Source organism: Onychomys torridus, chromosome 21 (assembly GCF_903995425.1).
Source record: "Onychomys torridus chromosome 21, mOncTor1.1, whole genome shotgun sequence".
Lineage (NCBI taxonomy): Eukaryota > Metazoa > Chordata > Mammalia > Rodentia > Cricetidae > Onychomys > Onychomys torridus.
Genome location: NC_050463.1, coordinates 28,801,315 through 28,829,112, shown reverse-complemented (window position 1 = coordinate 28,829,112; position 27,798 = coordinate 28,801,315). Strand labels below are relative to the sequence as shown.

Sequence of the window (27,798 nt, the reverse complement as noted above, 5' to 3'; positions counted from 1 at the left end):
GTTCTAGAGACTGGCCTGCAAAAATTTCCAGGTCCTTGACCCCTTCCAGGTTTATGTGATGGCCTCTAGCTTCTTAAAGAAATGGTTTATCTTAGGCGTATAAATGTTTGCGCAGGTGTGTATGTACCACTTGCATGCCTAGAAGTCCAGAGGAGGACAGCCGACCATCTGGTGTGACAAGTGGTGCTGAGCCACGTGATGTGGGTGCGGCGAACAGAACTTTGTCCTCGGTTGAGCCATCTCTCCAGGCGCCCCGCCACTGCCCCCTTTGGGATAGTGGAACACTATAGAGGAGGCTAGTTTGGAACTCACAGTGCAGCTCAGGCTGGCCTCCAAATTGCAGCGATCCTTCTGCCTCCGTCTCCTCAGTGCTGCGATGACACTTCCAGCTTGGTTTCCTTGCACTTTCAGTCACCTAGGCTGAGGCAGCTCGAGCCTGGGGTCACGGGCTCCACTTACGGGGTCCATAACCTCTCGGGCCTACGCCTATCTGCTTGGAGAAAGGGTTCTGCGTGTTCACCTCCAAGGACTTGGTTTTGCCTCAGACAGTCGAGCGTTTGCACGCAGAACCTGCTTCCAACCTCTGTCTCCCCTAGAGACACCCCCAAGTCACCAGGACCGAGGCCGACCCATCTCCATCCATGCCCACAGTCCTGACAATGCCAGCCGATCACATCCTCTGCGCATGCTCACACCCGAGTCTCCGATTGGTCGCCTAGGAGCGTGGGATGTTTTCCCAGTATGCTCTGCGCTGCTGTCATGGCCGCCCCCGTGTAGCCGAATGCTCACATGGTGCGCTGGTCCTGTGGGTGTCTGGCCGGTTCCCCTGGCACTAGAAGCCAGCGACTTTGGTCCCTCCTCCTTTCGCCTCCTCCTCCTCCCCGTGGGAGGTCCAGTGATGCCGGGGGTGACGTGGACTCCGGAGCGGGCGCTGCTGAGGGGCTTCTCCACCGAGGCGGAGCGGCTGTGGAGCGAGCAGGAGCGGCTCTGTGGCTCAGGTGGGAGAGCGGTGAGGACAGGGATGCCAGCCCAGGTGCGGAGGAGGGTCAGCAGGGGGAGTTTTGGTCGATGAGATCTGGTGGTCTGGGGAAGTTCCCAGAGACAGACTTGAGCAGATTGTCTGCATTTAGGACTGACATGTAAAAGAGAGTTCGTCAGGGGAAAAAAATCGGGGATGTGAAAGTATTGAGGCAGGTATGAGCTGGGGAATGTGAGGGAATCACGAGAACCTGTGTGTTTGGATTGGCCTCCTGGGGGAATATTGAAGGTTGGACCTCAGCAAAGGAAACTTGCTGTGTCGGTTCGAATCTTTGTGAATTTCCAGAAGGAGGGTACTACACCTATTACTACTACTACTACTACTGTTATTATTATATTATTATTATTATTATTATTATTATTATTATTATTATTATTATTTCTATGTGACCTCCACTTCGCTGCTCATAGTCATTGTAGGTATCCTAGGAGGGGTGATGTTGGTAGAGTGAGGATTTGCTCAAGACTTAGGGATTCCTGTATAGCCAACATTCTGTTTATACCGTTTTGTATATTAAAATATCTACGTAATGGATTGTCATTTACACTTAAATTCTGTTGGCTTGCTAGCCTGATTTTTTTTTATTTATATATATTACAGATATTGGAGTTTTCTTAGACTTGCTGTTGGAAGGGAGCTATGAGGCCATGTTCTTACATTCAGTGACACGAAATATTTTCAATTCAACAATGATGGCTGAAGAAAAGATTGACAGCTACCTGGAGAAGCAGATAGTAAATTTCCTGGATTGCTCTACGGATTTGGAGGAAATTGAAAGGTAGAATTTTATTTGAAATTTCCACAGAGAAACACACTTGTGCAGGGAGGGGGCTGGAGAGGTGGTTCAGTGATTAAGAGCACTTACTGCTATTTCAGAGGACTCGGGTCCAATTCCCAGCACCCGCATGGTGGCTCACAACTGTGCAACTCCAATTCTAGGGGATCCAACATCCTCTTCTGACACCCATGGGTACCAGGCACATATGTAGTGTGCATATATACACCCAGGCAAACCACTCACATACATCAAATGAATAAATACATTTTGGAGACTTTTTTTTTTTTTTTTTTTTTTTTTTTGGGACAGGGTTTCTCTGTGTAGCTTTGTGCCTTTCCTGGAACTCACTTGGTAGCCCAGGCTGGCCTCGAACTCACAGAGATCCTCCTGGCTCTGCCTCCCGAGTGCTGGGATTAAAGGCGTGCGCCACCACCGCCCGGCCTTAAATTTTGGAGACTTTTATGGCAGCTTGACACCATAAGGGCCCTGCTGTTTAGCAGTTGTTGATAAACCTGAACTCACGATGTGTCAAGTAATCTCTGTGAGGTCTCTGGTCCAGGTCTTCCAGAATGAGAAATGGAAGTGGTGTGGGATCAAATGAGTTAGTTTTGTATGTGAGAATGACATGCTTGGTAGTCACTGCTAATCTTCCCAGAGCTTAGGTCTGGTAAGGGCTAGTGCTCAGCTTGTGTCCTTTGGCTTCCTGTTATTTCTCATTTTGTTTTGTTTTGGGGCAGAGTCTCACTATGTAGCCTTGTCCTGGAACTCACTGTGTAGACCAGGCTGGCCTCAGACTCACAGAGATCCACCTGCTCTGCCTTTCAAGGGCTGGGATGAAAGGCGAGTGCTTCAAAGGGGGCAGCTCATTTTTTTTAATGTGTAAATGTACCTTGAATCCTGCTATTTCTGGGTTACTGAAAGATGCTTGCATTTCCATTTGCTGTGTCTCAGATCGTTATCACTGAAGCGATCAGAGAACTCCATGTGTTTATCATGGAACCCTCAGTTTACCTTTCTTCAGTTAGGATGCCTGCATGCTGTTAAATCTGAGCCTTCTAGAGGCTTCTGTTTTACTGTCATATGTTGTTAGCTTACTTCTTCTCATCCACCCATGATGTCTGTCTAGAATTGTTAACCATCTCCAAATGCCTATAATATCATTCTACCCTGATGTTTACAGAACAGTTTCAGACAGTCATCCAAAGAATAAGCCAACTAACTCGTTAGGTTGTAAAGATAAATAAGACCTAACACAGATTCATAAATAGTTCACTGATGAGCAGTACTATTTATTTTTCAAGCTAATATAATTCTGTTTCATTTTTTTTCTAATTTCCAATAGTGTCATTCTTGATTTTGTTGTTGTTTGTGATCGTATCGTATATTACACATTTGGCCAGGGGCTTGGAATAAACTCCAGGCTGGCCTCAAATACATAATCCTTTTGCCTTAGCTCCCCAAATTTGGGGATTACAGGGATACACAACCACACCCAGCTCATTTTTTCCCCCTCTTTTGCCAGGGACGTCTCACATTCTACCATTAAGCTGTATCCCTAACCCTTTTTCTACTTTTCATTTTGAGGCAAGGTCTTACTAAGCTAGCTGTCCAGGGTGGCTTTGAATGTGTGATCCTCTTGCCTTAGCCTCCTGAGGAGCTGGGACTGCAGGCTTCAGCACAAGGCCTGGCTTTGTTTCTGCTTCTTTTTTGCTGGCTGATGTGTTTCTACTGTAGTAAAGTTAGCCTTGTGGTGTCCATTCACATCTCTCCTGATGTGTTTCTACTGTAGTAAAGTTAGCCTTGTGGTGTCCATTCACATCTCTCCTGATGTGTTTCTACTGTAGTAAAGTTAGCCTTGTGGTGTCCATTCACATCTCTCCTGATGTGTTTCTACTGTAGTAAAGTTAGCCTCCTGGTGCCCATTCACATCTCTCCTGATGTGTTTCTACTGTAGTAAAGTTAGCCTCCTGGTGCCCATTCACATCTCTCCTGATGTGTTTCTACTGTAGTAAAGTTAGCCTCCTGGTGCCCATTCACATCTCTCCTGATGTGTTTCTACTGTAGTAAAGTTAGCCTCCTGGTGCCCATTCACATCTCTCCTGATGTGTTTCTACTGTAGTAAAGTTAGCCTCCTGGTGCCCATTCACATCTCTCCTGATGTGTTTCTACTGTAGTAAAGTTAGCCTCCTGGTGTCCATTCACATCTCTCCTGATGTGTTTCTACTGTAGTAAAGTTAGCCTCCTGGTGCCCATTCACATCTCTCCTGATGTGTTTCTACTGTAGTAAAGTTAGCCTCCTGGTGCCCACTCACATCTCTCCTGATGTGTTTCTACTGTAGTAAAGTTAGCCTCCTGGTGCCCACTCACATCCTTCCTTTTCCTTTCCACAGCACCACATGCGCTCACACAAATGCAGCATTCATAGGTGCACCAGAATTGTAGTTTGAAAAGAGGCTGCGTGCACACAAATGCAGCATTCATAGGTGCACCAGAATTGTAGTTTGAAAAGAGGCTGCGTGCACACAAATGCAGCATTCATAGGTGCACCAGAATTGTAGTTTGAAAAGAGGCTGCGTGCACACAAATGCAGTATTCATAGGTGCACCAGAATTGTAGTTTGAGAAGAGGCACTTGGTTTGATCTCTTTCAGGGTACACTCTCCAAGAGAATGTTTTGATGATGGGGAGATTCTGTGTCTCTTGTAGTAAGTATAGTAGCCACTTTTCATACTTGGCTGTTGAGTACTTGAACTATGGAAATTGTGACTGGAGACTACATTTTAGATTTAAGTTAAATTCGACTACATTTATGTTAACATTTTAAAAAAGATTTATCTCTTTATTTAATATGTATGGGTGTATTTTGCCTGTATCAGTGTGCTCCATGTGCAGGCAGTGCATGTGGAGGTCAGAAGAGGGCAGCAGATCACCTGGAAATGAGTTACAGACAGTTGCTATAAGCCCTGTGGGTGCTGGGAATAGAACCTGGGTTCTCTGAAAGGGCAGCCAGGCTGAGCCATCTCTACAGCTCTAGATTAAATTCAATTTAAAAGCCACATGTGGCTAATGGATTTATTGGACATTACAGATATAAATTATACTATATTAGGATAGTTTCAACTATTACTTGATGGTTTCTTTTTTTTTTTTTTTTCTGGTTTGATTTTTGTTTTTTGCCTCTGCCTCCTGAGGGCTGGGATTAAAGGTGCACAGCACTATCGCCCCGTCAATTTTTTTAAAATTAAACTGAAATTAAATAATATGCATGCAAGCATATGGTGATGGTGGTTGATATTTGTTTATTTTCTGTGCTGGTTGGGTTCTGTCAGTTTGACACAGATCTAGCTATAACTGGGAATAGGGAATTTTAATTGAGAAAACGCCTCTGTAAGATTGGTCTAAGCCAGTCTGTAGGGCATTTTCTTGATTGATATAGGAGGGTCCAGCTTACCATGGCCGTCCCGGGTGGATAGTTCTAAATGGTATTAGAAAGCAGGCCGAGGAAAACCGTGGAGAGCAAGCAAGCAAGCAAGCAGCATTCTTCCATGGCCTCTGCTTTAGTTCCTCCTTCAGTTCCTGTCTTGATTTATCTCACTGTGGAGTGTGACCCGAGGATTGTAAGCTGGAATAAACCCTTTCCTCCCCAACTTGCTTTTGATCGTGCAATTTTTTGTTTTTTGTTTTTTAAATCCCAGCACTAGAAACCCTAACTAAGACCTTCACCATTCTTGTCTCTAGACAGCGGCTGGTTTTCCTCCTTGGTGTGAGCAGCTTGCAGCTGTTTGTCCAGAGCAACTGGACTGGGCCTCTTGTGGACTTGCACCCTCAGGATTTCTTACCACCTGCTCTGCTTGAGCAGTTTAGTGAGGTATGTATGCTTCTTGGACATGTTATGTATAGTTTCTTTTTGTCCTAAATGTAGTTCTTTTCAAACAAGTGCTTGTAAATTGGAGTTAACATTAGGTAGGGAAGAGATGACTCTGGTTTGCACAAACTGCTAAGAATGCTGGCTTCATTGATCTTCTGACCTCCACACATGCTGTGGCATTTGCGTTGGACTTACACATATACACATGTCATAACACATGTACATTACATGCAAGCACATTTGCATGCACACACACACAAAGACTATGTCTGCTTTGCACTCAGCACCTAGCTGAGAGAGAAGATGTGATCACTGTCATAGAGCGGAGCTTCTGATCATTTTCTCTAGGTCTTGAGCCCCGTCTTGATTCAGTGGTTACATGGGCCTGGGGCTGGTGAGGTCCTTTCAGCTCTTTTCTTGTGGGTTTGCAGCTTCCTCTTTTTGCCTGTTGAGTTTTACGATCAGTTGGATCCTCTTTTCTATTTTGATTGTACCGGGAGTCAAACCCATGGCTCAGCATGTTAGGCAAATACTCCATCACTGAGTTAAACTTCCATTGTGATACTGTCTTTTTGTGCTCTGATCTGGACAAGCCTGGGCACACTGGACTGGAAGACCCTGTGTGCATCCTGATAGCATCTCTGACTCCCACATTCCTGATCTCAACAGTTTCTTGTGGATCATTCCATGCTTTTATTCACGGTAACTGTGTTTCCCCTTAGGAAACATACTATTTGGTATTGCCTGGTTTGGGTCCATAAGTAAATTAAGCAGTGTATGGATTATTTTTTTGACTTCTCTTATTTGGTGATATGTTTGAAATTCTTCGTCTTCTTCTTCTTCTTCTTCTTCTTCTTCTTCTTCTTCTTCTCCTTCTTCTTCTCCTTATTATTATTATTATTATAATTATTATTGAAATTGAGACAGGCTCTCACTATGTAGCCATGACTGGTTTGGAACTCACTATGTAGTCCAGGCTGGCCTTGAACTTACAGAGATTGTTCTGTCTGTCCCTCCCAAGTGCTGGAATGGAAGGTGTTGTCACTACACCTGGCCTTGTTATTTTTTTAAGAAGAACTTTGTATATGTGTGTGTGTTTGTGTATGTGATTGATGGTGCCTGTGTGCATGTGGAGATCAGAAGACAACCTTGGGTGTTGGTCCTTGCCTTCACCTTGTGTGAGACAGCATCTTCTGTGATTTGTGCTGTGTGCTCCAGGCTAGCTGGCCTTTGGACTGCCAGAGTTCTCCTGTCTCCACTTCCCCTCTCGCTGTAGGAATGCTGGAATACAGATGCTTGCTACTGCACCCGCCTTTCCGTGGATTCTGGGATCCAAACTTGGGTCCTCTGGCTTTACCTGCTAAGTGGCCTCCCCAGCTGGATGGAAACTGTGTCCTGGGGGCCCGTGCTTCAGTATTTTTCTTTTCTTTTTAATCTTTTTTTCTTTTTAGTAATTTTCTTTTTTTATTACTTTACATACCAACCACAGCCCCCCTCACTCCCCTCCTTCCACTCCCCCACCTCCCTTCACCTCCCACCCTACCCCCCATTTCCCATCCACTCTTAGGAGAGTAGGACTCCCATGGGGAGTCAACAAAGCAGTGTTTTTCTTGCTGTCATTTGCCTGTGTTGATTTATGTTTAAATATTTACAAATATGCTTTGTACATATAGTTACATATGATTCTCCCTGCTTTCCTCTGTGATCTTGGCATTTGTAGAGCTGTTTTCCAGCCACTCATTGGTGCTGACCCTCCTCAGAGGAGCGGCAGGAGAGTCCATGTCTGACCAGCAGGTCGCCCTCACACGGGAAGGTTGCCCCTCACATGGGAAGGTTGTCCCTCACACGGGAAGGCCATCTTCACACTGGAAGGCTGTCCCTTGTGCTGGAAGGCCATCCTTCACTCTGGAAGGCCATCCTTCATTCTGGAAGGCCATCTTCACACTGGAAGGCCATCCTTCACTCTGGAAGGCCATCCTTCACTCTGGAAGGCCATCTTCACACTGGAAGGCCATCCTTCACTCTGGAAGGCCATCCTTCACTCTGGAAGGCCATCCTTCACTCTGGAAGGCCATCCTTCACTCTGGAAGGCCATCCTTCACTCTGGAAGGCCACACCTCACACTGGAAGGCTGTCCCTTGTACTGGAAGGCCATCTTCACTCTGGAAGGCCACACCTCACACTGGAAGGCTGTTCCTTGTACTGGAAGGCCATCTTCACTCTGGAAGGCCATCTTCACTCTGGAAGGCCACACCTCACACTGGAAGGCTGTTCCTTGTACTGGAAGGCCGCTGCTCACGGGGAAGGCTGCCCCTGTGTCATCTGGCTTTATAAGCTTGGCTCAGACTTCCAGATGTTGCATTTCCTGTGCTGTGTTGATGAATGTGTATCTTCTGTATCTTCTGCTCTCTTGCCGGGGAATTGCTGTGGTTTGTTTTTTTCCCTTTGCTTTGTCTATTTTTATTGAAAATATAAGTAATCCTTTTAAAAATGGCCATTACCCACTGCTCTTGAAGCACAGTTAGAACCCTGTTGTGGAGTCTGTGTGGTGCACAGGGCTGAGGGCTGTGGACGCACTTCCCACGTGGTCACCTAGGGTAAGTTGAGGAAGAGAATGGACCTCTAAATTAGCTGTTCAGTCAGTCACTGCATGTTATTTGTTAGGCGTTTCCAGAAAGTTGGGCACTGAAGAGTAGCTTGGAATGGCCCCGGGGATTGCTGTCAGGACATTGATGTCAAACTTAGGTTAAACTGTTTGCTTTTGTATCCAGGGTAGGAGACAGAGATAGGACAGAACATAGTTCTCATCTCAAAGTGAGGGGATGATTCTTCCTCATAGAGGCATGTCTTTCATTTTCCTGTACTTCACCACGTGACTTGACCTTAGGAAATGTGCACTGGAAAGCCATGAGTTCCAGTCTGATGTGAGGAGCACAGGTTAGCCACTTGAGTGCTGTCTGAACTGAGGAGGACAGGTTAGCTGCCTGAGTGCTGTCTGAACTGAGGAGGACAGGTTAGCTGCCTGAGTTCTGTCTGATGTGAGGAGGACAGGTTAGCTGCCTGAGTGCTGTCTGAACTGAGGAGGACAGGTTAGCTGCCTGAGTTCTGTCTGATGTGAGGACAGGTTAGCCTGAGTGCTGTCTGAACTGAGGAGCACAGGTTAGGCAGTTACTTTTTGAGTTGTTCTTTAGCATTTTTATTTTATTTTATTTTTGGCATGGAGTTTGCTATGTTGCTCAGGCTGATGTTGATTCTGAACTACTGGGCTCAAGCCATCTTTCTTCATCAGTTTCCTAGAGAGCTGGGGCTACCTTCATGCACCATTATAACTGTCTTGACGTTTATGGATCTGTTTCCTCACTTCTAAACATTATATTTTTACTTACGTTGTGTGTGCATCCTCGTGTGTGCGTGTGCATGTCTGTATCAAGGCCAGAGGTCGACTTTGAATATCTTCCTCTGTTATTTTCTACCTTATAATTTTTTATTTTCAGTTGTTTTAAATTTGTTTGTTTTATTTTATGTGTTTGAGTATTTTACCTGCATGTATGGATGTGTACTATATGCATGCTGTCTGAGGAGGTCAGAAGAGGTTGCGTTTCTTTCTTTCTTTTTTTTTTTTTTTCCGAGACAGGGTTTATCTGTGTAGCTTTACACCTTTCCTGGAACTCACTTGGTAGCCCAGGCTGGCCTTGAACTCACAGAGATCCACCTGTCTCTGCCTCCCGAGTGCAGGGAATAAAGGCGTGCGCCACCAACACCTGGCTAGGTTGAGTTTCTTAGATGGCTGTGAGACATGATAGGGATGCTGGGAACCAAGCCCAGGTCTTCTGCAGGAACAGGTGCTTTTACCTGCCCCTTTCTTCTATTTTTTGAGGCAGAGGTTCACTGAGAGCTCATTTTCACTGGAGCTTATTGACTTGACTAAAATGACTGAGCAGGAAGCTGATTGGCTTCTTCTGGCTCTGTGTCCTCAGCACAGGGATTACAGAGACTTTCCACTGCACTGGGGCTTCCTTTTTTTTTTTTTTTAAGGTGGGTGCTGGGATCTGAACTCAGGTCCTTGTACTTGTGGAGAAAGCACTTTACCAACTGAGTTCTCTCCCCAGCCTCAAGCCTTCCTCTGTGGGGAATCCTTCTATGCACTGTAGTCTGTTGTCTGCTCTCCGTTTGAGGTGAAAGACCTGGTTGTTCATTTTCACTGATGGGAATTAGCGATTGGGGATGTGCTACATAATAACCTTTGTCATGGAGTGAATCCTGAGTGAAATGTAAGTGTATAATACATTCTTATATGTATGTCATATACTCTTTATGTAGGGTTATTTCTGGTTTTGAGACAGCCTCTTACTATGTATAGTGAGAGCTACAACCCTGGCTGTCCTGGAACTTACTATGTAGACCAGGCTAGCCTCAAACTCAGAGCTCTGCCTGCTTTTGCCCCCGAGTGCTGGGATTAAAGGCGTGCGCCACTACACCTGGCATGGATTACTTCTTACTGAAGTGGTATTTTATAGGAAATGTGAAGTGCATGCTCATTCATTGCTAGCGTTTTCTCACGCTCCCCTTTCCTTCCGTTCTTTGTTGACATGGAGTCTTACTGTGTTGCTTAGGTTTGCCATCTTTGACCTTAAGATCTAACCATGATTTTTTTTTTTCCTCCTTTGACAAGTATAGAAGAGGCCCTGGACCTAACTACATGCATATACCCTGTTGATGGCTCTAGAGGCAGTGGGACCTGGAAGACTGGGGCTGATAACTGAGATGGGCTAAAGTGTCATGCAGCAGTCAGCTTGATTCAGAGCGACACTTTGAACTTGGAGGGTTAAGAAGGGTCACGTGAGGAACGCATACAGTTACAAGGACAAGGTGCACATGGTGGGCAAGCCGCATGTGGTAAACCCGATTTTCCATGGAGACAGCAATGGCCAGTTGTAATTAATAGTCTGAGGCAAATTTCACTCCTATCCACTATACTGGGAGAGTCAGGAAAACACATTCCAAGGACAATTCCGTGTTTTAAAGAAGCTGAGGTTGCAAGGCTCCAGTTCTCTTGGAGTTCTCCTCACATGACTCCATTCTTGGACTGTGTTTGGATATATACTTGTTTAGACTTCTGGACTCAAGTGTTTAGCTTTCTATGGCCCCATGTTGGAATGCCAAAATGTTGTTTGTTTTTGCTCTTTGAGGGGTCTGCCACCCAGATCCCAAATAAATCACACATGGAGACTTATTCTTAATTATAAATGCCCAGCCTTTAGCCTGGCTTGTTTCTTGCCACCTTTTCTCATCTGTCTTTTGCCTCTGGGCTTTTTCCTTTTCTCACTTCTGTAATCTTACTTTCACTCTTACTTCGTGGCCGGCCAGCCACCAGCGTCCTCTTCTCCTTGTTCTCTTGCTCTTTCTTCTTTTCCTTCCAGATTTCTCCTCTATCTATTCTCTCTGCCTGCCAGCCCCGCCTGTCCTTTCTCCTGCTTCGCTATTGGCCATTCAGCTCTTTATTAGATCATCAGGTGTTTAGACAGGCACAGTAACACAGCTTCACAGAGTTAAACAAATGCAACATGAAAGATGCAACACATCTTTGCATCATTAAACAGATGTTCCACAGCATAAACAAATACAACACATCTTAAAATAATATTCTACTACACTCAAGTGATCCTCTTGCCTCAGCCTCTTGGGTATTTGGAATTATTGATGCACTCCATGTACCGAGTCAATTAAAAACTGTCTTTAAACATTTTGATTGGATTTCTGGTCCTCTGATTTTAGAACATCTCATGTGGCTGTCTGACAGGGCAGGATGGGTTTGGAGGTCTCTAGTGACATTTGCAAGGCTGTAGTCACTTCTGGTGTCTCTTGCTGTGTAATTAATGAATGTTCTCCTTTCTAAGCTGAATTAATTGAAATATCTGTGTGTTCTTAAGACATATAACAGTGACTATTGTTAAATTGTGTAACCTCACACACCTTTTTCAGGTCAAAGGACTGGATGCTATTATTCTGGGCCTACTCATTCTAGATGGTGAATCCATCTACAGCCTGACCTCAGAACCCATACTACTGTTAATAGCACGCATTGTCCTAGTGAACATCAGACATAAACTAACAGCTCTCCAGGTAAGGCAAGGGAAGGCTCTGAGCATTTCACCAGGTCCATTTTCTGTGTCTTCTTTGAGAAACTTAATTTTAAAAGTCTCATGAAAACAAGGAAAAATATTTTTTTTCCTTGTGGGATTAATCTTGTATAAGATGAGATTGTATTGAGCCTCTTTAGTAGGAGAGAGTGTAGGAGTGTGCGTGCGTGTGTGCATGTGTGTGTGTGTATGTGTGTGTGTGTATATATATGTGTGTGTATGTGTGTGAGTGTGTATGTGTGTATGTATGTATGTGTGTGTGTGACTGTGTATGTGTGTGAGTGTGTGTATGTATGTGTGTGTGCGCGTGTGTGTGTTGTGTGTGAGTGTGTGTGTGCGCGCACGTAAGTGTTCATTCTTTGAATCTTAAGTAAAGCTTTAGAAGTGCCGTTCATGTTTGCTACACATTTGAGCTGATGATAGTCAATAGCAGTGAGAATGGAAGGGATCTGAATTATTGGCTTCTGGTTCATTTGTGTGGAATGTATAGGACTATCTGTTGTGTGGTTTCTGCAGGTCGTGTACACCAGTGAGGAGGGGACTTGACCCTGCAGGAGGTCATAGGCCCTAGGAATGACACAATGAAGTGCAGAGGTCTCGGGTTCAGGTGGAGGTTGTCAGCGTGGAGTGTGTAGTCTGCATGGCGACTGCTTAGCTCCTCTGTGTGGGAGAGCAGCGACAGTCTGTCAACAGATGAGCTGAGTTGTGTTCCAATAAAGCTTTATTTGTGGCTGGGCATGGTGGTGTACACCTTTAATCTCAGCACGCAGGAGGCAGAGGCAGAGGCAGGTGGATCTCTGAGTTCAAGGCCAGTCTGGTCTACAGGGTGAGTTCCAGGCAGCAAAGGCTACACAGAGAAACCCTGTCTTAAAAACCCAAACCAAAAAAAAAAGATTTATTTTTATGTGTGTGGGTATTATTTTGTCTGCCTTCATGTCTGCACCATGAGAAGCTGCAGCACTCTAGAAGCTCAGCGTATTTGTTATGTGAGGCTGAGCAGGGGGGCGGGGTTAGTGCACCCAGCTGAACAGGGGGGCGGGGTGATTAGTGCACCCAGCTGAACAAGGAGAGCGTTCAGCTAATATCTGTAGGAGTGGTCTCTGTAGGGGAAGCAGTCTTCAGGCTGTAAGCATGGATATGGGTGGGGGGTGTGGGAGAAAGTTACCATAGACATTTTCTGCACGTGGTATCAACTTCCTCACACAGACTAGGGGAAGGTTTTGCCTTTTCCGTAGGTCTAAGGCACTGGAGTCTCTGACGGCCATGTCAGACAACACACATCCACTCAGGATTTTACATGCTTTCTGTGTGAGTGTGCATCACATGCATGCTTGGTACCTGCAGAGGCCAGAAGAGGGTGTCGGATCTCCCTGGAACTGGAATCACACATGGGTCTTAGCCACTATATAGGTGCTGAGAATCAAAGCCAGGTCCCCTAGAAGAGCAGCCAGTTCTCTTAATCTTAGAGCCATATCTCCAGCCTTCTCCCCATCCCTTAGTGGCATGATAAATATTTACCATACTCCCTCTTTTTATAGATTTGTTTTTAATTAGGTGTATGTGTGTCTGTGTGGGTCATGTAGGTGAGTGCACAAGCCAGAGGAGACCAGAGGTCTTGAGTCCCTTTGGAACTGGGGTTTCAGTGGGTGTGAGCCACCTGATATGGGTACTGGGAACCAAGCTTGAGTGCGCTGCAAGAGCAGAAAACCTCTTAAATGATGCTCCATCCCTTCAGCCTCTGTGTGATTCTCTCAGTGATGTTATTAAGACTGCTTCTCTCCTAAAAGGTAAAGAGGCATCACATACTTATGTAAGGCTGTTTCAGCCTTTGAAGTTGTTATTTCAACCGTGAGGAACAGTCCCAGGGCCTTGTACCCATTTGGCAAGCTCTGCCCATGGGTTAAATACCAGCCCCATTTTCAATTAATTTTCGAGTGAATCGTCTCCTTAAAGAAATGTATCCTGGTGTTTATTGTGATATTTGTGGATCTGTATGAAAGACACACACTCCCCTCTTCCCACCTTCTCTGCTAGGTCTATAGACTGGAGTTAATAACATGTACATGCTGAGTAAGTCTCAGCCTTGATATCAGGCCACAGTTCTCTTGCCATCTCTCCTCAGCTATGTGAACTTAGGCCTGGTGATCTCTCTAGTTCAAACAGATGAGTTCCTTTCTGACTGTCACCGACCCTGCCATGGGGAAAGTTCTGAACTAGGGAGACCCCTCAGTTAGGCTGTACTGACTGGTGAGTGCCTTCACAGGAGGTGAGGCTGTCAGTTTCCACCTTTATCAACACTCAGTTTCTCTGCTGTGCTCTTCTCAGCAAATAAAACAGGCCTTTGTTTTCCCAGTAGCGCTGAAGGGAAAGCTCTGCCTAGTGTAGATGCTCACTTCAGAGTTAAAATCTTAGAACCGACCTTAGAGAGTCCAGTGCCTTAGGTCATATGTTTTCTTAACAGCTCAGTCCTTTCCACCGGAGGCAGCTGAATTCCCTTGTCTGGAAAGGGAAGGAGTAAGCTGCTAGGCCTGACTCTGTCCTGAAATGTGGACTGACCTCACTAGCCTCAGTGACCGGAAGAGAGGAAAGTGAGCAAGCCCCTCCGGGAATTCAGCTACAATAAAATGATTTGAAAATTCCTTCCTTGGATAATGCTGCTTCCCTTCCATGGGCCTAAAAGCAGCATTAGTCATTTAAAGGGATTTCATTGTGAAGTCAGAAATTCATCTGTGACTTCAGTTACACTAGTGTGTGTACCTGATTGGAAGGGGACCCGTGCCCCATCTGTGGTGCTGAGGATCGAACCAAGGGACTGGAACATGCTAGGCTCTACCAATGAGCTGCTCCTCCAGCCCTCTGACTAAGTTGCCCAGGCAGGCCTTGAACTTGGATCCTTCAGTTTCAGTCTCCCAAGAGTTCAGCAGACCTGCTACACCCGGTCTGTGAGAAAGGCACTTCTTAATCAAGTAAGATAGTAAATTCAAGTAAAATGCTTTTGATAGCTAAGCATGATCTATTAGCAGCTGTTACTACTGAAAAAGAAAAATGAGTTTCTTACACATTCAGGGTAACAGTTAATTTTTTTTGAGGTGAAGTCAGAAGGTAGTGCAGGCTAACTTGAGATTGTGATTCTCATGCTTCTGTTTCCTGAGTGCTGAGCTTGTGGGTATGAGTCATATGCCTGGCTACCTTTAACTTAGATGTCTCAGTATCTACTCATACTTGATAACGCTTTAAAAGATGTGTTATGACTTGCACAGGTATACTAATATAGACATGATACATTCAGAAGAATATATATATATATATTATTAATCTTTGTTATGGCCTTTTCTAGAGGAAGGTAGAATTGAGGAGTAAAAGAGGAAGCTGGTGCGTGCGTGCGTGTGTGCTTGTGTGTAGAGGCCAGAGATCAGTGTTAGGTGTCTTTCTTCATTGTGTTTTGTTTTTGCTTTTGAGAAAGGGTCTCTCTATGTAGCCCTGGCTGTCCTGGAATTCACTATGTAGATCAGAGATCTATTTGTCTCTACCCCTCAGTGTTGAGGGTGCAGATGTGTACTGCATATACTGGTGTATTACAGCTTCTTGTTGTGTTACTTCTTTCTTATCTGTCTGCTGTCTGTCTGTCTGTCATCTATCTATCTATCTATCTATCTATCTGAGCTATCGTGTGTGTGTGTGTGTGTGTGTGTGTGTGTGTGTGTGTGTGTGTGTGTGTGTGTATGGGTGCATGTGTGATTCATGGTGCCCAGAGGAGAATGTCACATGCCTCATTCCCTCAAGACAGGGATCTCACTGACTCTGAAGTTCTGTTTCTGCTAGGCCCACTGCTGAGTTCCTGAGATCCCCCCATCTTTGCTCCCCAGTTCTGAGTCACAGTCATGTGTGGTGTTTGGGTGATGGTGATTTGAACTCTCAGGTCCTCATGTCTGTGCAGCTATTGCTCTTACCTGCTGAGCCTTCTCCCTGGTCCTTGTTCTCTTCCTTAATAAGGATGTATTGATAAACAAGAAGATGTGTGAGTGAATTAAAGAAAAAGCTGCTGTGTGCTCAGTCCGTACCTCAGTTAAGTTGTTGGTACTTGGGTTGTGAAGGGAATGGAGTGCCATGGCAGAGCAGGGTGCTTGTCTTAGTCATTTTAGGGGAGATGGTAAGTCTGAAGTGTCTTCAGAAAGCATGAATGGAGACATGGCAGCAGGTTTTGATCCTGTTGAGAGTATAGCATGGATGATTAAGCTTATCTAGGAATAAGTTTCATGAGTGTGAAAATATTCCAAGAATTAGTCTCACTTTACATGTTTTTTCCTAACTCTCTCTCTCTTATTTATTTATTTATTTATTTATTTATTTATTTATTCACTCATTCATTTATTTATTTATTTTTTGAGACAGGGTTGTCTGTGTAACAGTCCTAGCTGTCCTGGAACTCGCTCTGTAGACCAGGCTGACTTTGAACTCAGAGATCTGCCTGCCTCTGCCTCCCGAGTGCTGAAATTAAGGGTATGCTCCACCACCCTTTGTGTCTCTTAATTTCAGCTTCTTTGGTGCTTTTTTCTAGAGCTTACCGTGGTGGACTTTGAGATATGTGAATATTCACCAACAGTTGCTAGAGGAGCGCTCGCCTCAGCTCTTTGCTCTTGCTGAAAGCTGTATTGATCAAGGTATGTAGCAGATTTAAAAAAATACCTGTATTATTGTACACATGTGCAAACACGTATGCATGTGAAAGGTAGAGGGCAACTTTAGAGGATATTCTCTCTCTCCTTTTTTTATGTTGGTTGGAGACAGAGTCTCTCTGTGTGTAGCTTTGACTATCCTGGAACTCACTCTGTAGACCAGGCTGGCCTCAAACAGAGATCCGCCTGGCTCTGCCTCCTGAGTGCTGGGATTACAGGCGTGCACCATCATGCCTGACTTGGACTAGATACTCTTATTCCACCTTCTGTGGAAGCTGGGACTCAAGCTCAGGTTGCCAGGCTCCCACAGTGAGCACCTTCACCTGCTCAGCTGTTTTGCTGGTTAGTTGTTCTTGAGACAGGTTTTGCTGTTCAGACCCACCTGGCGTAGAATCCACTGTGTAATCCTAGACTGGCCTCAAACTCATAATCCTCCTGCTTCAGTCTGCGTTATAGATGCCTAATGATCTTTCTTTGACATTTATATGTATCCCATTCTAATTTCTTGTCTGAGATGTTTCATTTGAATCTATTCTTTGACTGATAGTTGTGCTTGTTTAGAGTTGTTTCTTTTTCTTCTCTGTGGTATTGGAGACAAAGCCCAGGGCCTCAAGTGAGGCCAACCTGGTCTACAGAGTGAGTTCCAGGGCAGCCAGGGCTATACAGAGAAACCCTGTCTTGAAACAAAACCAAACCAAACCAAACAACAACAACCACAAAAAACAACAACCACAACAAAACAAGGGCATGCAAGGCATGGTGAATATACCGTTAGTCCCAGCTCAGAGGATTAATAGGCAGAGGCAGGGGGATCTCTGTGAGTTTAAGAGCAGCCTGATCAGCATGGTGAGTTTTAGGGCAGCCAATGCTACGTAGTTAGACTGTCTTAAAAAAGAAAAAAAAGATGATCAGTTGGTTTCTGTTACCTCTTAGAAAGATGAGGCACTCTACGCCGGTCACTCTCATTTATTCATTTGTTTGTTTAGAGGAAGGACCTCACTGTGTAGAGCAGGCTGGTCTCAAACTCAGAGATTTGCCAACCCCTGCCTCCTGCAGACTGGAATTAAAGGTATATGCCACTTTGTCCGGGTAGGTTACTGTTATTTTTACCACAAATTCTTAAAGATATTTTTAATATCTTCTTCTGTTTTTTAGTGTAATAATTGTATTGGAAACAAACATAAAACTTCATTTATTATTATCATTTTTAAAAGGCTTAACTGGAGCTGAAGTAAATTGAGCTAAATTATACCCAGTTTAGATAATTGTTTTATTTCCTATGGAGAACCAGAAGAAAAGCTTAATTTTAAAAACATTTGATAGAACATACATTTTGCTGAGGTTGACAGCAGGAGGCAGGTTTACATTTGTTTTGCTGTTTTAATAGTTGATGATGTTGAACAGAAATTCTCCTAAAACACGACTGAAATTTCCCAGAGCTGCAAAGCAGAGATGTTGCCACTGCTTGCCGCTGTGTGCTGCCCTTGGCTCCTGTCCTGTTCCCCAGGAAAGCCTTTGGGGAGAGGAGGGCTTCGGCACCTTGACACTTGCTCCCAGGCTCCCTTTGCTTGCAGAGCGGCTTTTCTTGCAAAGATTTCCCAACAGGGCCGGAGAGATGGCTCAGGGCTTAAGAGCCCTGGCTGCTCTTCCAGAGGACCTGAGGTCAGTTTCTACTACACAGTGGCCACTCACAGGAGATCCGATAGTCTCTTCTGGTCTCTGCAGATACCTGCACTGACGTGCATATACTCACACGTGTGTGTGTGTGTGTTTCTGTGTATGTAATGAAAGTGAAAAATAAAATCTCAAATTGCCAAACAAAAGCAATAGCAAACCTTTTGGTGTGAAAGAGTACTTAAAATCAAATGAACCTGAGTTTAGTAGTGGATTTCTGAGGTCTGATTTTTAGCTGTGTCTGATTCCAAGGCCCATATTCTTTCATGTCCTAAATGTACTGTGGATGTGAATGTGTGTGTGGATGTGTTTAGTAGTAGTCAAGGAAGTGGTGGTTGCTATAGCTTTGGTGGAGACACTGATTATTAATGAAGGCATCTGTTGTAACTGCAGGAATCTCCTGGATTTTTTGGAGTCTGTCACCTTTAAGGATCTGTATATTAATAAGCTAGACTAGTGATGCATTTATCTAATTATTTTTTAACAATAACAACTCAGGAGTCAGATATTGGGATAAGAACCTGAATAAGCAGAACGGCATCAAAGTGACCAGTGATCTCCTCTCTCTCCCATTCATCCATCCATAAGGGCCAGGACCTACCCTATTACTTCCTGTGTCTCTCTGTCACCAGTCCTCCAAAACCTCTATGGTTAATTTTGGTCAGCTTGTAGCTAGCTCTGCTCTTTGATTGAAAACCAGCTTTTTTTGTCGTCAGTCTCCAGAGCATCAGAATGCAATCAAAGTATCACACGACAGGCTAGCATGTAGTGGGCAGGATTGCAGTGTGCATAGTAATTTTGCCAAACTAGGTGATTGGTTAAAACTAATTTCCCAATTTTTGTTTTATTCTAGGACAGAAATACATAAGCATGTGCTAATTTAGATAAAATGGACATCTATGCATGATTTAAAAAGAAAGTAAGGAAATATATTCAGTCAGTAGAAAAATTGATTTATTTATGTGTTTGTACTAAGTCTTTATGTTTTTTGAGGATTTTAGGTGATGTCAACATGTGGAACAAGTAACAAAATATTAAACCACAAGAACTTAAGTGTTGTATATATGTTGACAGTCATTCTGCCCTGGAACTTATACCTGAGTTGAGATAGCAGATTAATATAGTGGTATGGACCTGGAGTACTATTGTGGATTGAGGCAAGATAATCTCTTGAGCGTAAAATGTTCTGTCCTAACTTGGACAACATCGTGAAATCTTGCCTCAAAACCAGTTAATTTGCTTTTCTGTACAATAGTACATTTTTAAATGAATCTATGCATGGGAGTTTTGTCTACATGTATATACATACACCACATGTGTGAGGGGTGTCCGCATAGGTCAGAAGAGGGCATTGGGTCATCTGGAACTGGAGTTACAGAAGGTTATAAGCTGTCATGCAGGTGCTGGGAATCAAATCTGGGTCCTTAGGAAGAGCAGCCAGTACCCTTAACCACTCAGCCATCTCTCTAACCTTTTTAAGTAACAAAACTGAACAGTTATTTTCTTTTCTTTTTAAAAGAACTTGGCTTACTTGTTTCTACTTAGGGTAGTGCCTAGACTAAAGTAAGTAATGCCTTTGGATAACATGGAATGACAGCAGCAGACATCTATATATTTAACAGCTAGCAAATTTGGTGGCGGCGGCGGGGGAGGGGGGATTGTCGTGGTGCTGATCTCTGGGAATGACTGTCCTTCGTCTCCTTAAAGGTTTCTGAGTTAATTGAATCATAGAAGTTAGGGGAAAAACGGGCCCTATATTAATGTGTGGCCTTCGGATCTTCTCAGTAGTGCTGCTTAGGTGTGACATTCTCTTCAGATGGAAAAAATGAGGACAGGGTACCTATTTATCAGGCAGTGTGTTATCTTCTGTTTTTAGCAAGTGAGAACTATGTCAACTTGGGCTTTCCTGGTTTATGCCATTATGTTTTTGAAAGGAAGTGAGGTTTCTCTATTAAAGAGCAGTGCAAGGGAACAGTCTTGTAGTTCATGAAGCCAGGGCTGCATTGAATGTTATAGATGGTTTTCCCGGAGGACAAGGATAGCATTGGAACAAAATTCTATGAGAACCCAGTTCAGTTTTATAAACTGGCACTCCAAAGGCAATTATTTAATTTCTTACACTTCAGTATGTTTTGTGGAAGATTGATGGTTGGAGAGAAAGGCCAGGTGTTGTTACTAGGAGTTGTTTTTGTTTTTAAAGCAAACCTAATTTGGTGTAGTTTCTATAAAGTTACATTTACTCCCTTTCCATATTGTCCTTTATTATATACAACTGTATTTATTGCCAAATCTGTACCGTATCTTGTGACTAATCTTTGTAAGGAATACCCTTCATTATTGAGGGGGGGAACACAATCTTTTTGAAAGGTTAGAACCATATGGTATGTTTTAGAGGGAGTTTTTTTTTGTTTTTCGAGACAGGGTTTCTCTGTGTAGCTTTGCGCATTTCCTGGATCTTGCTCTGTAGCCCAGGCTGGCCTCGAACTCACAAAGATTCGCCTGCCTCTGCCTCCCAAGTGCTGGGATTAAAAGTGTGTGACATCACCGCCCGGCAAGGGAGTTAGTTTTTTACTGGAAGTTAAAATTCACTTCTAAATCAGAAATGGTTAACTGAGATAACTGGAAATCTGACTCTAGGTGACTCATCCTCAGTGGCCTGTGGTGTTTCTGCAGTGGATTCAAGCACATCATCTGCTTTGTCCTGCAACCAAGTACTTTTATGTTGCTCTTGTCCCAGGCTTTTTCATTTGGGCCACTAACCAGCTCCCAAATCATGACACAGAGACTTATTATTAGTTTTGAATGCTTGGCCTACTTAGGCTCATTTCTGGCTAGCTCTTTTAACTTAAAGTAACTTGTTTCTCTTTATCTGCATTTTGCCTTGGGGCTTATTACCTTTCTTACTTCTGTATGTCTTACTTTCTCTGCTTCTCTGTGTCTGTCTGTCTGACATCTGTCTGGCGTCTTGCCCCAGGCATGTCCCTCATTCTCTCCTCCTCTTCTTTCCTTCTTTTCTCTCTTGAGCCTAGATTTCTCCTATTTATTCTCTCTGCCTGCTAGCCTTGCCTATCCCTCCCCTGCCTAGCTATTGGCTGGCTGTTCAGCTCTTTATTAGACCAGTCAGGTGCTGTAGGCGGGCAAAGTAAAACAAATGCAACATGTCTTTTCATAATTAAACAAATGCAGCATAAACCAAAGTAACATATCTTTGCACGGTTAAAGTAATATTCTGTAGCATAAACTAGGTAACACATCTTTACATAGTTAAAATAATATTTCACAACATGATCTTCTTGGGTAATCAACATTTTTCACTTTATCTAGTCACAAATTGGTCGTTTGACATAATTAGACATTTTAGCCATATTTAAATCGGTCTGTAATATTTTGTAAGTAATTTTATTTAAAAATATTTTATTCTTGGATCTGACCCAAATGTTGACCAGTTAGTTATAACTGAGATACCATTCAGTGTCCTGAGGAGAATGTTATATTTGAAATATTGCCCTTGAAGGTTCATCAAAAGTTGGCAGGAATTTTTTCAGCTTGTGAGACATACGCAGAGGGTTTTGGGAACAGCTGAGATCGTCTTACTCTTGTCCAGGAATGTTACATCAGTGAAATGCAGTGAAACACAGCCTATGGCAGCCACAGCATCGCTTCGCTGGGCCTATCACACTTATGAAAGGAGTAGGCTAGAGTCTTGAAAACTATGTTCCTCAGCACAGCGTGGGGCATTCTTTGGGATGTTGTACTAAATGCAACCACAGTTTTGTAGGGACCACTTCCAGGCCCACAGCAGTTGTTTTGGATCAGATACTGAAAATGCATTGCATATAGAGCATGAGGTGGAATATTGCAATTTGAAGATGAACTCATGAAGTCACTGCCTAAGAAGAAACAGGTGAAAATACTTTGTGAGCAGGTTCTATAGTGTCTTCTCCCAGCAGCTGTGTGACCCTGGGTTAGGTTGTTCTCACAGCCAAAGACTGGTGTATTCCCCGATTAAAATATTTTTTAGTAATTTGAAATGTGTTATTAAATATACCATTTTAACACAGCATTAAAAAAATCTCATGGGAAGAGATTTTGGTTTTAGCTCATGTTTTATATTCACTGATTGACATTTTGTCCACAAGGTCATGAATATGAATTTCCACAGAGAACTTAACATAGTATTAAAATAATAAATGTCTGTTTATTGGATCAGCATGCTCCTCTTTTATTTAAGCCTGAGTCTTCCAGAGCTGAAATCTTTTTTCACAGTTGACTCAGTGTCTTCCATTGTCTGCATATCCAGCTGGTTCTTGACTCTTGTTAGTTCTTCCCCAGGCTTCCATGTCTGTCTCCCTCTCCATTCCTGCACCACTTATCCTTGTCTGAAGCCTTTGGTTTGGAAAGGCCCTGGAGAGATCGTCTTGTCTAGCTAGCTCCTTTGACAAAGTCAAGACTCGGGGAAGTTGCTTCAGCAACAGAACCATGGCCTAGCCTTCCCAGCTTCAACCCTCTCTTTCTTCCCGCAGCTTTTCTCCAGGAAAATTCTGGTCCAGATTTTAGTAGCTAGTAATAGTACAGCTCACATTTCTCTCTGCACACCACACCAAGTACAGCTCCAAGTTTTTAGCCATGTTAGCATACTCCTTGTAACTCTGTGAGGTAGAGCTGAGGGTCATTTAGCAGTTGGGTTTAAAATAAGTGGATTTAAAAAAAATTAAAGGTGGACTCTTGCATTGTAGTTTAGATGGCCTCAAGCTTACTGTATAGATCAGGCTGGCCCACAACTTTGTGTGATTCTTTTTTTCAGCCTACTGAGTACTGGGTTTATATTCAAAGCACCATGCCCTTCACTTAGATCCTCTGCAGGCCAGCATACTGTCTTAACCTCTGAGCCACATCTCCAGACCTAAAAAGACTTATTTGAATGATTGTGTGCTAGGTGCTGTGGATTATCAGTGAACTTGGTGAGTTAGGGTCTGAGATACTGGTAGGAGAACAAGGGCAGTAGAGAGTAGAGAAAACACAGCTAGACGATGTGATTAGTTTGAACTTTGACGTCAGAAGTTTTGTCAGGTAGTCACTATTTAGATTAAATCTTGAGGAACAAGCAGGGATGTTGGCTATCAGACTTAGATCGGGAGTGCGGCGTGTGTGCCAAGGCCCACAGACTTGGAGCACAGCTGTGGAGTTGGCAGTCCCGTATTCAGAATAGCTAGAGTGGATTGAGGGTGTTAGGTGATGGGGTTGAACAGGGAGGTAGGAGCTAGGGTTTGAGACAATAGGTTTCTGCTTGTCGGGATCACCTTGAAAGGCTTGATTTGTTCACACTACATTTTTGAGCACTAACTATGGTAGATTCCAGGACACTGCTGCTTACTGCTTTTTACTGTTACTGTTAGTTAGTGCTTTTTATTAAGTTTTCACTTAGAGCCTTTTGTCCCTTCTGGACACAGTTTCTCTTGTGTCACCCTGGCAGGTCTTGAACCCCTGTGTTCACGTGGTCCTCCTGCCTCAGCCTCCTGATAGTTGTGACTATCCATACACACCACTGTACCTGATGTGTGCATCCCATTCCTGTTTGTTTATAGTATTGTAATATGTGAATAATTCATTCAGCTAATACTCTGTTGACAGACATGAAACCTTTGGACAGCTTCCCTTCTTTTTCTACCAAATTTTGATCCTAGAAGGTAGACGACTTTCAGGGAAGGAGGCAGCACCTAGTTTCCAGAAGTAACAAATCACCAAATTTGCACTGCCCTCTGTCCTTGCTTTGATGTCTGGAAGTTCAGTTCCATTTTCTCATTCGTGTCAGATTTTGCTGCCGAGTGAAGTCAGGTCACCTCCAATAAGTTACAAAACCCACTTTTTTCAGAGGTTTTTGGCAGTGTTACAGCTAGGTTTTTGTTTTTTGTTTTTTGGTAGCTGGAGGGACAGCCGTGGGTGCTGGGAACCGAACTTTTACAGTTTTGGTTGTGAGCCTAGCCTTTAACGGCTGAGCTATCCCTCCCGCGCACAGCTTGATTTTGGAGTTATAGTAGACTCAGGTAAAGATTGTGTAGTGGAGTTGGAGATGTAGGTGCGTTGGTAGGGTGCTTGCCCAGCATTTATATAATCCCCAGCACCTCATAAACTTGGCGTGGTCCACATGCCTGTAATACCAGCATTTGGGAGGTGGAGGAGGGAAGGTTAGGAGCTGAAGGAGTTCGGGATCATTCTTAACTACATTCTTAACTACAAGAGTTTGAGGCCAGCCTGAACTATGTGAGATCCTGTCTTTTCAGTGTGTGGATGATAGGATAGCCTTGATAGACAGCCGGCTTTCTCACTGATGCAGAAACCTGGACCTTTGTAAACCATGAAGGCTCCCTGACCTGAGAGAGTAGGATTGGCCCGAAGGCCCAAAGGAAAGTCTTTGTGACTAGAGCAGAGGAAGTCTGGTGGGCAGTGGAGGTCCAGGATTGTGCAGGAAAGGATGGAGCAGCTTTGGGAGCTGTCTTCATCATAAGGTGACTCTGATTTACTTACCATAGATGAAATCACAGTGAGGATCTCACAGTTTTTATCCAGGGTAGACTTGGTCAGTGTGGTTGGTCTTGCCAGATGTTTCAGTTGTCTCTGAGCCCTCCTGCGGGTGTGTGACAGCAGTGTGCGGGCTGCAGGGGTTACAGACTTTTCCTTTCAGTAGTTCTTGTCCTCAGTGAGGTGCACTTCTCTCTTAGCTTGAATGTTGGGGAACTGTCACCAGCGTTCGGATGCTTGAAACACACTTCCCATGCTTCCATTCGACATTCATTCTGACAGACTGCTTTGTCAAAATCTGACGAAGCCATTGCTGAAAACAGTTTAGAGAACAGCATGTCAAGGATGTGTAGTAGAGAATACTGTTTTGGGGTGCCAGTTGGATGAACACCCTGCTGTATAAGAAATCTTGAACCCTGCTCTTTAGTATATGTAATTAATTTTGATAGTCATTTTATCTCAGATGCTTTGCTACTAGGTTATTGTTCTCCCTTGCTTTATTTATTTTAAAATTTAAAAAATTACATTACACTAATTAATAGTTTGCATGTCTGCATGTGTGTGTGTGTGAGTGTGTGTGTGTGTGTGTGTATGTGATATATGTGTAGGAGCCTATTTGATACTCATTTTTACATATATGTATGTTTCCATTCATAGGGGAGAAAGTCTATATTTTGTATGAAATGAACTCAGCTAATTTCCCTTTCTTCAGATTTTCCATGGTGTTTATTTTTCAGGTTGGCTTGGCACCTTGTATCAACATCTTGTTCCCCTGTTTCTGGCCATGTTTTTATAGGCGGGATCGGCGCTATGAACAGCACCCCCAGGACTGAGTGTGTGGGTGCAGAATGCATGTGTGTAGTCTGAGCTGCCTGTCTGGAGCACATAAGTGCTCGGAGAGTGCTAGCTGTTGACTGCTGTTGTGTTTGTGTGCTTCTGTGTGTTTGAAGCTCTCCCAGACCTAAACATGCAGTGTGTACTTCCATACTTGGGACTCGACGTTCACTCGTCTTCATTTGTAATGCGTCATCTTTTGTTTCACAGTGATGAAACTAGAGGATTTGTTTGAAGGCGATCCAGGCCGACCTTTAGCTATTCAGTTCCATCTGGAATGTGCACATGTGTTTTTATATTACTATGAATATAAAGAAGCAAAAGACCGGTTCAATGCTGCTAAAGACATCAGCAGGCTACAGGTTGATCTGACAGGTAAGTCTTTACTTTTCACGGGTAATTGATTTAATTTGACAATAAAGCTGGTATGTATGTTGACAGTTTGCATTATATTTTGGCATTTGACTTTTTTGGTTGTGAGGCATATCCTTTATTAGCTGAGCCATCTCCGTTCCTTTTGGTTATTATTATTATTTTTTAAATGTAGAACTAGACTGATCACAGGATGGAAAGCAAACTTGTTGGGCTGCATTTGTAACCTTCCATTTCTAGGTTTTCTTTTGTAGCCCAGTAGGCCTTGAACTCTTGATACTCTTGTTTTACATAGTTTCCTTAGTGTTGGAATTTGGGGTGCTCTACTATACTTGGTTTAGTATTTAAATTTTAGAGCCTACTGATTTTTTTTTGTTTTTGTTTTTCGAGACAGGGTTTCTCTGTGTAGCTTTGCGCCTTTCCTGGATCTTGCTCTGTAGACCAGGCTGGCCTCGAACTCACAGAGATCCGCCTGCCCCTGCCTCCCGAGTGCTGGGATTAAAGGTGTGCGTCACCACCGCCTGGCTTTTTTTTTTTTTTTTCATAGAGTCCATTCCTCGTTCTAAGCTAGTGTAATATTTGGTAGCAATAGCAGCCAGCAGTACATAAATGGACCTTAGACCATTTGGTTCTGGTGTGACTCTCCAGTTTAGCCCGCCCCATGCATTGCCCATTCCTGTAAATGCCTCCTGTTGTCTCCATCCTGCTTTGTCACACTCCATATTGCATTTCTTAGGTGTGTCTTTAGTGGTTGAGAGTACTGTCTGAGTTCTGCGTGGTGGCGCACACCTTTAATCTCAGCACTGGAAGGCGGAGGCAGGTGGACCTCTGAGTTTGACGCCAACCTGGTCTACAGAGCAAGTTCCAAGACAGCCAGAGAGAGCTACACAGAGGAACCCTGTCTTGAAAAACGAAAATAAAATTAAATAAACAAATAAAAAATAGAGATAATGAGACTACAATCTGAAATACAGTAGTACTCAATATTGTAGGGAACAAGTGAAGTTCCGAGTGAATGAGTGAATGTATATTATTTGACAAGGGCACAGCCATGTTAGGGACTAATGCCTCAGCCCCATGGGGGTAGCAAAGTCTTCCCCAGGTGAGGCTCAGAGCAATGGCAAAGCCTTCCTCAGGTCCTAGTGTGACTGCTGACCATGTGTGCAGAAAATGTCCACTGTAGCTTTCTCTGCCCAGATGTCTCCCCCACAGAGCCTATGCCTACCCAGAGTAGCTAAGGCTGCCTCCTTGTTCAGCTGTATATAATGACCTTGTCTCCTGTTCAGCTGTATATAATAACCTTGCCTCCTGTTTATCTGTATATAACCCCGCTCCTTATTCAGCTGTATTTAATAACCCTGCTTCCTTGTTCAGCTGTGTATAATAACCCCACTTCCTCGTGTATCTGTATATAGCCACCCTACCTCCTAACTGTACGTAACATGCTGTGCATCCAAGGTGCCAGGGCTTCTGCATCCTAGAGCCCAGATTGTCTGATGCCAGCTCTTGTGTCCATGTGTTTGTCATTTTCTTTATCCCTCCTCCTCTACCTAGTTAGGTCAGTCTCTGAAGCTGTACAGATGTACACTGTATGTGGATGCTGAAAGAATGAATGAGTTACAGAATTTCTCCTGAATCCTCTGTTGTCTCTTCCGAGTGCTTTGTACCATGTGCCTCTCTATCCCCAATCTATTACAGTATAGTTGATGTTCAGTATGAATGAACTAATGACACCTGCCTGTGCATTCAGTGACTGACACAGTTGTCCCATGCTAGGCCTGGATCATCTCATAGGTCTGTTCTCAGTCCGTGTTCTATGCTTCTTATCGAGTCTATGTTAATTGATAAAACCCTCTAGCTGTACTGTGAATCAAATATGGCTCTATGGGATCTTAGCCT

At 43.8% G+C, this 27,798-nt stretch overlaps 1 protein-coding gene across 6 annotated transcripts in view; it reads left to right on the top strand.

The window, feature by feature from the left end:
• Window positions 1–755: 755 nt before the first annotated feature.
• The window catches only part of Ttc27 (tetratricopeptide repeat domain 27), a 166,145-nt gene continuing 139,102 nt past the window's right edge, over window positions 756–27,798 (top strand). For 3 of the 6 annotated variants that reach the window (XM_036171387.1, XM_036171382.1, XM_036171385.1), the window contains exons 1-6: window positions 756–1,033; window positions 1,640–1,817; window positions 5,555–5,684; window positions 11,667–11,807; window positions 16,383–16,485; window positions 25,738–25,902. In XM_036171387.1, coding sequence (XP_036027280.1) covers window positions 790–1,033; window positions 1,640–1,817; window positions 5,555–5,684; window positions 11,667–11,807; window positions 16,383–16,485; window positions 25,738–25,902 — 961 coding nt within the window. In that variant the 5' untranslated portion in view covers window positions 756–789. The remainder of the gene's footprint in view (window positions 1,034–1,639; window positions 1,818–5,554; window positions 5,685–11,666; window positions 11,808–16,382; window positions 16,486–25,737; window positions 25,903–27,798) is intronic. The other 3 variants (XM_036171384.1, XM_036171386.1, XM_036171383.1) reach the window with 2 other exon arrangements.